This window comes from Lagenorhynchus albirostris, chromosome 6, assembly GCF_949774975.1.
Source record: "Lagenorhynchus albirostris chromosome 6, mLagAlb1.1, whole genome shotgun sequence".
In the NCBI taxonomy this organism is placed as follows: Eukaryota; Metazoa; Chordata; class Mammalia; order Artiodactyla; family Delphinidae; genus Lagenorhynchus; species Lagenorhynchus albirostris.
This window is the reverse complement of record NC_083100.1, coordinates 60,478,493-60,488,989: the sequence shown is the minus strand read 5'-3', so window position 1 is coordinate 60,488,989 and position 10,497 is coordinate 60,478,493. Positions and strand designations below refer to the sequence as shown.

The following is a 10,497-nucleotide window of genomic DNA, read 5'->3' as shown; positions in this document are numbered from 1 at the left end:
TTTGGAGACTGTTACATTCTTGGTTTGACTGGGTCCATGCAGAGTTCAATTCCTTCACCAGACATTCCTTGAATATCAGGTTCTTTGCTGGGTACCAGGCTACCAAGATGATTAATACCTGGTCCATGACAGAATGGAAATATGCCCCAGAATGCAGATAAGAGGAACAGCGAATTTGGTAAAAATTGACACTGTCATCACTAGGGATACATCAGCTCCCTCACTTGATTCATAACTGGCCTTCTGTAGGCTTCATCTTTCGGCAGCGCAATTGGCAGACGTCATCCTCTCATTGTTAAAAGTCAAATTTAGGATTAAGACTCCACTTAATACCGCTGAACTCGAGGTGTCCTTGGGGAAGGAGAAGTCCCCTGAATATACCCACTCTGGTACCCAGAATAGATTTTGCAGCTGCACACAGATCCTGTCTTGTCTGTTGTCTCTGCTGAGTAATGTAGATTCTGGGACAGCAAAGGGGCAGCTGGTGACTTTGAACCAAATTTTACCTTTCAACTGAATCCAGAGAAATAATTTGCAACAAAGAGCAGACGATGCAAAGTGCTATGTTGAACGCTAGATTGTGCTTTATTTTTTCCTCCCAACTTTACGTTTCCATGCACCAAAATGTTGATGCTACAAATATTGGATACCACGCTTACCTGACAGGCTTCTTCCATCCCACCTGGGCGCGGGGGCTCAGAGCGAGCGCGCGAACCGCGGCTGGAGCCCGTCTCTCGCGGCCGGAGCGGGCTCGGCCGGCCGCGCGTTCCCCTACTGGCCCCGGTGCCCGAGCCGCTCCGCCGCCTGGGCTCCCGCAGTCAGCTCCCGCCGCGCACGCGCACTCTCCCTCTGGCGGCCTCGGCGCCTCCGGTCTTCGGCAAGGCTGCGACTGGACTGCTCCTACGGGCGGGGCGGGGCGGGGCGAGGAGGGGGCGAGAGCTCGCGGCCACGTGACCGACGCCAACATGGCGGCGCCCAGCGGCGTCCACCTGTTCGTCCGGAGAGGTAAGCACCTGGAGGACCCCTCCGCGGGGCTTCTCACTGTCGCTCACTGGCTACGCAGTCGGGTTCAAAGGAATACACGTCCGCGATCAGACATCTCGGCGCACACGAATGTGCTTTCAGTTCTGCGGACACACGCAGACACACGATGACACATTGCCACAGGAACATACCCACAAGTGTTCATTTGTCACCTGCCTAGATCACGTCACTGCGTGGCATCTATTTGCAGTCCCTCCTTGAGATTTATGGGACATTGTCTAAGGTTTTCTTCTCCCACGTCAGTTGTGTGATTGCTGTAGCAAACTCTTTTATTCCTGGGGCGGAGCGATGAACCTACAGTAACTGAAATGCGCCTGGACCCCCAGTTGCCGCAGAGAAAGCAACTTGTATCCGTTGGCATGATACAACACGTCTTTTGGGGAACTTGCAAAATGTGATTATTCTCTTCCATTGACTTAAAGTTAAGAAGAGGAGAAATTTTGTCTGGCTAACTTTCAGTAGGTGTTACTCTTGTCTGAGTGGTGAGATTTTAGTAAATGTGCAAATACTTTTGCAGGTGAATCTTTGTTGGATTTGAACCGGTTTCTGAATCTTTGTTGGAAAGAACTAGGAAGTTGTTTCAAGGATGGGGGAAGAAGGAAATTAAAATATTTTCAAGGACTATTTAGGTTTCAGGCATGTAGGAACAACAGTCCTATGAGGCAAATATTATTTTTACAGTAAATAGCTACCGTTTATTAAGTGCTTTTGAAGTACATGATACTGTGTTAAGCACCTAACATATGCTAGCTACCTTTTAAAACCCAGTGAGTTAGGCATTATTCTCTGCTGATGAGAAAAGTGAGACAAAGTGGTTAAGTAATAAGACTAAGATTGCACAGATTGTAAGAGGCAAAATGGGCATTTGAACATGGCACTGATTTCTTTTCTTTTCTTTTTTTTTTTTAAGTGCTCGTTCCTCTGCCCTGCATGGCATGGTCTCTTCACAGAAATCAGTGTGCAAAGTTCAGATGAGACAGGACAAGTATGATGAGCATGTGTGAGAAGTAAAAAGGAAGATGTTTTTAGAGAGGAAGGAGGTTGGTAGGCAGATAGACCTCAGTCTTTCAGTGTAATATAGTGTTAGTGGAGATGACTAAGGAGCCACAGGAAGATATGAGGTGAGAGATGTGTAAAGGGAAGGTGATATAGGCAGTATTTTGGACTGGTTGGAAGGGAGAGTGGAGGCCAGTGTGAGAGTACAGCCTTGTGAAAAGAGCACCAATTTACATCTCTTAAGATCTGGGTTCCAATCCAAACTCTGTTTACTAATCAAGTTACTTTTTTTCTGTTTCCTCTTTTGACAAGAAATAATGGGGTTTAGACTTCTTTTTTGTGCACTGCAGGTAATGGTGAAGAGGATCTGGGCAGATAGTCAAGGTAGAGGAGGAGCCAAAACACACACACACACACACACGCACGTGTTATATACACACACATATGTATGCATATGTATATAATCTCTTTGCAGAGCATAGAAATAACATATTCATCTTTTTTTTTTTTTTTTTTTTTTCGGTACGCGGGCCTCTCACTGCTGTGGCCTCTCCCGTTGCGGAGCACAGGCTCCGGACGCGCAGGCTCAGCGGCCATGGCTCACGGGCCCAGCCGCTCTGCGGCATGTGGGATCTTCCCGGACCGGGCACGAACCCGTGTCCCCTGCATCGGCAGGCGGACTCTCAACCACTGCGCCACCAGGGAAGCTCCATATTCATCTTTTTTGTGACTTATGATTTTGACAAATGGTGGTTCAGACAGTCTTGGAAAAAGCTATTACAGAAATAGCTATAGTAACCCATCCCACTATACCCCACAAGAGGGTTATCTTCTAACTAGAAGAGGGGGATCTTCTGATTAGAAGAGGGAGGGAAAATATGTCATCAGGAAGAGATTTAGTGATAGGGAAAGGCCCCTTTATGGGTTATTCATAATTACTTTTATTATGCATTGCAGACAGGTTGTCCTGTACCACCTGCTCTCCACCCCCCAGGGTTGAAAATGAAGGGTAAATTTATGAAGGGTACTCTCTTTTCTCTCTTCCTCCTTTTCATCCTTTTAGATTGATGTAAATTAATCCACTCTAAGTCTTTATGTGCCAGGATTTATCGTCAGCATCTATGTGCACCTTTCCCTCTTGGAAAATGGGAAGAAGAGATTTTTTTTTTTTTTTTTGGCTGCATTGGGTCTTCGTTGCTGTGTGTGAGCTTTCTCTAGTTGTGGTGAGCGGGAGCTACTCTTCGTTGTGGTGCGCAGGCTCCTCATTGCAGTGGCTTCTCTTGTTGTGGAGCACGGGCTCTAGGTGCACGGGCTTCAGTAGTTGTGGCACGCAGGCTCAGTAGTTGTGGCTTGCAGGCTCTAGAGCACAGGGTCTGTAGTTGTGGCACACGGGCTTAGTTGCTCCGCGGCATGTGGGATCTTTCCGGACTAGGGATCGAACCCTTGTCCCCTGTATTGGCAGGCAGATTCTTAACCACTGTGCCACCAGGGAAGTCCCAGAAGAGATTTCTTAACCTCTTAAGAAGGGCATAAGGTTTCTCTCATGACTCTCCAGCTCATTGTAGCTTTAATCACAGTACACCCTCTATATAGTAGTTACCTACTTCCTCTCTCCATCCCCACTCCTAACTAGATTGTTAATTCTTGTTGAGCAGGAACCGTGTCTTATCTATATGTCTATCTTAATAAGCACAGTACCTGGCTGAAGAGCTTACTGAATTGAGAGGCTGTTAAGACTTGTTCTCTTCTGAGGAATTCCCTGGCGGTCCAGTGGTTAGGACTGGGTGCTTTCACTGCCGAGGGCATGGGTTCAGTCCCTGGTCAGGGAATTAAGATCCCGCTTAAGATCCCGCAAGCCCTGCAGCTTGGCCAAATTTGTTCTCTTCTATCATGGGCTAAGGGATGGGTGGAAACTATAAGTAGTGACATTGGAAAGGGGAAAGGATGGATTAGTCTCTTGGAAGGTAGAGAGAAGGTAACAAGAGCCTTTTAGGGATGAAGGTACTCCTGGTATTAGCACTGACACTAAATCCCTGATAACGGTGCAAAATCCCTACCCTGGGGCCCCAGGAGCTCTCTCCTTGCTTAATCTCTCACTCCCAGTTCCCACTTTATTAGAATCTTTGTTCCAGCTCTCAAAGCTGGCACATAAGATCCTTTGCCCAGCGAGGATGGCAAGGAATGGTGAAGGCAAAGAAGGGGGCATATTTTCTCTTTTAAACTCTTGTTCCTTTTATGAGCCAGTCTCTCCCGGCTTGCCTCCTGTTTCTCTGATTTTCCCAGACTTCCACTAGGCTCTTCTACTTCTAGGTTTTTAAATATTAGTGTTCCCCAGGATTCTGTTCTAAGCCCTCATCCCTGTTTCCTCTCTTTGTTGTCAGCAATCAAATTTACCTACCTCAATGACTGTCAAATCTATACAGTTTTTAAAAATCAACAGAGTATCCCCTGGAACTGAACACCAGGTCTGAATACCAGCTCTCTGTTAGGTATCTTTTCCTAGATGTCTCACAGACCCTTTAAGCTCAACAAGTCCAGTATGGAAATGAATATTTTCCTGCACATCTGCTTCTCCGCATATATACTCTGTCTCCATTAATGGCATCGCCATCCAGGCAGTACCTAAATGTAAGTATTTAAGGGCTTTTGGTCCCCACCACTGCCTTCAGTGTCTGTGTCCAGTGAGTCAGTAAATCCCATTTCTTGGATGCCTCCAGTTTTCTGCATGGTCTGGGTATAATTCTTTACCATCCCTTGTAACTGGTCTCCACCTTAGTTCACCTTCTTCCCCACAACCAGCTGTCTTTCTAAAATTCAGATCTGATTATGACGCTTCCCTACTAAAAAAACCTCTGGGGACTCTTCATTGCTGGGATAGTCTGAATCCCTCCGCATCGAAGGATAGCACCATCTCAGTCTGGCCTCAGTTTACCTTTTCAGCCTTAGGTCCTGCCAGTTTCCTAACCTCATATCTCTGCTAAGGTTTGCCATTGTGTACCTCCTTAATTGCTTTGCCTGCAATGTCTTTTTTCACCCAGCAAACCATTCATTCTTCAAGGCCACACTTAAATGCCATCTCTCCTTTGAAGCTGTATTTGCCTCTGCCCAGGCTAAACGAACCCAGTCTGCTTACATAGCACTCAGGGCATGCCTTTATCACAACGCTTATTACCCTGTATCAGAGTATGCACACTTACCTGAAAAGTATTTGTTTACACCTCCATCTCCCTTGCTAGAATGGGAGCTTCTTAGAGACAAGAATCTTATCTTCTTCATCTGTCTTCCCAAAACGTGGCATACAATGTGTACACATAGTAAGTACTCAGTTTCATAACCAAATGAAAGACCTTTCAGACTGCAACCTCCTGTAGGAACATTTGTTCACAAAAGTTATATGGTAGGCCTAAAGAATAATTTATCTCAAAATGTCAGTTTTTGTCATATGACCGGCCTAGTTAGTGACTTTGTTCCCTGCCCCCACCCCCTTTTATAGTCCATCTCCCTCCAAGATTAATTTAAGGCAGTGTTACTTCTGTATACCTTTTTGGGTAACTGTGAGAATTCCAGGTAATATGAGTTGTGAGTCAGACTTACTGGAGATAATTAGAAAAAAGAGGTTGGGAGGGGCAAGGGAAGAAATCTAAAAGAGAAGTGCTTAAGGCTTAAGCAGTGTAGTCATGGGAGAGAAGAAGGAAGCTGATGGAAGTAAACCCTTAGACCTAATCACTATCCTGCTGTCCTTCCACAGTCCATGTGGAGGGAACTGATGCCAGTGAGAGGAGAGGGGGCAGATTGTGGGCAAGTCCAGCAGAAAGTCTAAGAAAGGCACAGCTGGTGGGTGTATGAAATAGTTTGGCTTTTCCAGAGGGCTGTGTGGCAATGTGGCAATGTGTATCAAGGTGTAAGGTACACATACTTTTTAGCTAACAATTCTGCTTTTAGGAATTTATCCTGAGAGAACAATAGGATGAGTGTACAAAGATGGATAAATAAGAATGTAACTTTATAATAATGGTAATTGGGAAATATTCACCATAATCTGAAATGTCCATTGGTAAGAGAATGACTAAATAAATTATAGTTTATCCATGCAATGGTGTGCTGTGCAGCCATTAAAAAGATGATGTAGATGTACTGTAGACTTAAAAAGTCATGGTCATGCATAGAGGAGAAAAGGCTGGTATAGAACAGTAAATCCCACTTACATAAAGTTTGTATCTTTGTTTCCTTATATGTATATATGCCCAAAGAAATATCTAGCATGATGCTCACCCAAGTGTTCATAGCTCTTATTTCCAGATGGTGAGATTGTACTGATTTTTACTTTCTTTATAATTGATGTGTTTGAATTTTATACATTGAGAAGATAGCATTTTTATTTTCCAAAACTTTTTTTTAAAACTGTATAAGAGAAAAAACCAACCAAGCAAATATAAAAGGTATCAAATGTTTGAATGGGACCAGACCCAAGGGAAAAATTTCTTTTACTGTGCATATTCTCTGCAACAAAGCAAAATGTCTATGTAATTTATAATATAGGAAAAGAACACCTTTAAGATTTCCATGATCAAGGAATGGTAACTGGAAATTACTTATATATACTCATTACTGTAATTTAAGATGCATATAATGCTACTAATATTTTATTATTCTTGTCTTTTTTTAACAAATGTACAAATTTTTACAAGTGCTTTTGTTCATTTGTGACTCTAAGGCCATAGATTCTTCCACTAAGAATTTTCTTATGATAGTGGTTTTTCAAAAATTTAACCTCCAGGTAGGGGAGGGGCTATATTACATAATAAATTAGGTACTTTAAACTTTTGTCAACTGACCTGAGATCCTTACTGTTTTGTATAGCTTCAGTAGGAAAATGTATCCTCAGTTTCATCAAACCAACTTAGAAATCATGTTTTGGGATGCAGGCCATGAATGATTTGGAAAATATCAATACTATTAATAAGGAGCTTCCTGTAACTTAAACTCTATTCATGTTGATAGCTGAGAATGGAGATGATTTTTGCTATATGATTTTTTTAACAAGTACCTTAATACAAATACAAATAAACTCTGTTATGATATGGCTTGTTACTACATAAATTAAAGCATACTTAACAATCAAATCATAACCCTGAATTCCCTAAAGTCAGACTTGTCCCTCAAGCCATGTGTGCTCTTATGTTTTCCCTCTGCCTGAAATAGCTTTCTGTAACGCATAGTTCCTGTCTCCCATTGAAATTATGAACTTTACTACACAGTACAGGGCACGTAGACCCTCAATGATAAATGCTGTGCAGTCATTAACCAAAAAAAAAAAAAAAAAGGTGTTGACCTCTATTTGTTGACGTGGAATGATATTCACAACATGTATTATTTGGAAAATGCAAGTTATAGAGCAATTTAATATAATCTTATTTTGTGAAATCAAATATTGATATATCCATGTGTGTCAAAGTGTAGAACATACAGAGAGAGAAAGAAAGAGAGAGAAAGATAGAGAGAATGGCATTCACCTACATAAATATTCACAGTTTTTATGAAATGTTCCCTTTCCCCAAGCATTGGGAATCTTTGAAAATGCAGAGTAGATGCTATGTATCTTTGGGAATTTGGCAAGATGGGAGGAGAATAAGATATATGCAAAGCTTCATTTGAACATTATCTTGTTTTTCAGTTAAAACAGTTTTTTCTTGTAGAGATTGGATTTTCTTTTTTAGCTTTTGAATGTGCAGAATTTCAAACATACAGAAAAGTGGAGAGAGCAGTACATACCCATCACCTAGTTACAACAGTCATCAATTTATGGCAGCTCTTGTTTCATCTTTACCCCCAGCCACTTCCCCTCCCCAAGCTAGATTATTTTGAAGCACATCTCAGATATATAATTTCATCTGTACATTTTTCATTATGTATCTCCAAAAGCCAGGAGCCTTTAAAATTTTCTTCATATATTGCACTTATCGGTTCTAGAATTTACATTTGGTTCTTTTCTTATAGTTTCCATTTCTGTGTTGAGGTTTCCCAGCTGTTTACTCACGTCCATCTTTTCCTTTAAGTACTTGTACGTACATATTTATAACAGCTGTTTTAAAGTCCTTATCTGTTCATCTGTCATCTGGGTGATCTCAAGGCCTTTTTCTGTTTTATTGACTTTTTCTTCTTGACTGTGGCTCACATTTTTCTCTTCTTCATACATGTAATTGTATATTCGTCCCAAGTGGATAATACCTTATGGAGATTATGCTGTTCTGCCAGGCGTGGTTTTCTTCCTTCGTAGGGTGGATCTGTTTGTTTTGCTCTTAGTACTAGAGTGTGGCTCTTACTCTAGTGCAGAGTTCAGCAAACTTTTTCTATAAAGGGCCAGATAGTAAATATCTTAAACTTCTGTGGCCCTATCGTCTCTACTGCAGCTACTCAAGTCTGCTAATATAGTACAAAGGCAGCATAGACAGTATATAAACAAATGAGCATAGCTATATTCCAATAAAATTTTATTTATAAGAAAGACAGTGAGCCGGGTTTGGCTCACAGGTCTTAATTTGCCCACCTTTGCTCTGCATGTGCGTGGTTCTTATTCCACTGAGGGCCCACTTATTCAGTTCTTATTCCACTGAATGCCTGTGGGGCTCAGTGAGGTCCGTCTACTCGGGTTGGGCTAAGACTTCAACTTCTCCCAGCCCTGCAACCTCTGGAATCTCTATTCAGCTCTCAGCCTTGCACCAGCCGCTGTCTGGTAGGCCTTGTGCCTCTCTGTTTCCCAGAACCCTCAGTACTGCACAAATTCCAGCTGCTTCAGCAGCCAGCCCTCTGCTCTCTGCCTCCCTAAGTAAACAGTGAGGGGCTGTGCTTGGCTTGGGCTCCATCTCCCAAGGCCACATTTGGGACGGTTTCCCCAGGCAGAACACTGGAGCCAATCTGGGCTCACCTTGTGTACTTATTTACCCTCAAGGTTCACTGTCCTACACTGTTCAGCAGCCAATGCCAAAAAATAGCTCCTTCACATTTTGTCTAGTTGTCTAGTCATTTAAGGCAGGAAGGAATTCTAGTAACAGTTATGCCAACATGGCTAGAAGAGGATGTCAGTTATTTTTTTTTTTATTCAGTAAGTTTATTTTCCCAGGTTTTTTTTCTTGAAATTTATTTGTTGAAGCAACTGACTCGGCAGTCTGCCCTAATGGAGCTTTCCACATTCTGGATTTTGCTGACTGTATTTCCAGTGGAGTCATTTTAAATGTTCCTCTATTAACTGGCAGTTAGACCCAAGGCCTGACTTGATTTAGGTTACATTTTGTTGTTGTTGTTGTTTTGGGCAAGAATACTTCCTAGAGTATTGCTTTTTGTGATGTTAGTGGCCACTGGTGATGATTACTTGGCTCCATTAGCTCATTAAGACTTTGCAAAATGGTAATATTTTAATTCAGTCATTCCTTCTGCGTTTATTAGCTAGAAGATATCTACAGAAAGAAACTTTCTCAGCAAGTATTTGATTACCCTGATAGGCCTCATCCTGAAAAGTTAAATGTTTGATTTGTTCTCTGTATTTACCAGTTTTTAAAATAACAAGTTTATCCTCCAAAAGTGACCAATGAGTTGTGTTTAGAACTGTGTGGATTTATGTTTAATTGGGTATCTACTTCCTTAATTTTCTGAAATTATATGAAAGGATCACGCAGTGTGGAAATGTAATCCTAAAGCAAGATTGAAAGATTATAGAAAGACGAGCAAAAGCAATTGACAGGAATAGCATTTTAAAAAATGAATTTAGGGAATTCTTACTATAACAATGTTAAAGTGGGAGGTTATAGAGTAAGAAAGGATTGAACATCCTCCAGTGTTTGTTGCAAGTTGAGTCCCATGGTGTTAGTCCTTCACATTGCAGCAAGAGGTTCAGTTTTGTATCTAGTGAAACGTCAGATCTTGTGCTTAGAATAATATGCTTCTTAATATCTAGAGAGTGATTATATATCAGAAAAAGTAACTGGTAAAGATCTGATTTTGGATCCTGTCTCTACAACTTATTATCACGTGAATTTAAAAAGTAACGTAATTTTCCACTCAACTTTTCTGTGAACCTAAAGCTGCTCTAAAAACTATGTCTATTAAAAAAAACAACTTAACCTTTCTGAATTTCACTTTCTTCACCTGTTTTCAAAAAAAGAAAGGGTCTAAAATTATCTAAGTTAAATGAAAATTAAGAAATTAAGTGGGAGAACCTGTGAAAGTATCTAGCACAAGAAATGTCCCTTCCCTTTTAGCAGATGTTCTCCATTGGTTGAAGCAATTACAAGGAAGCCCAGATTCGGGGAAGGGGATACAGAGTCCCTCTTGATGGGATACGTGTCAATGAATCGAGGCAATCTAAGGCTGTTTCTTGAATACAATGGGAAGGAAGAAGATGGACTCCTCAAATACATTCAAAATTTTGTCTATATGGACACTTTTCTGAAGGAAAATATG

At 41.6% G+C, this 10,497-nt stretch overlaps 1 protein-coding gene across 1 annotated transcript in view; it reads left to right on the top strand.

Moving 5' to 3' along the window:
• The first annotated feature begins 563 nt into the window (after nt 1-563).
• METAP1D (methionyl aminopeptidase type 1D, mitochondrial) overlaps nt 564-10,497 on the top strand; it is a 78,978-nt gene continuing 69,044 nt past the window's right edge. Inside the window, 3 exon segments of the mRNA XM_060152646.1 lie at nt 564-851; nt 853-927; nt 930-1,005. Of these exon segments, the coding sequence (XP_060008629.1) occupies nt 564-851; nt 853-927; nt 930-1,005 (439 nt within the window).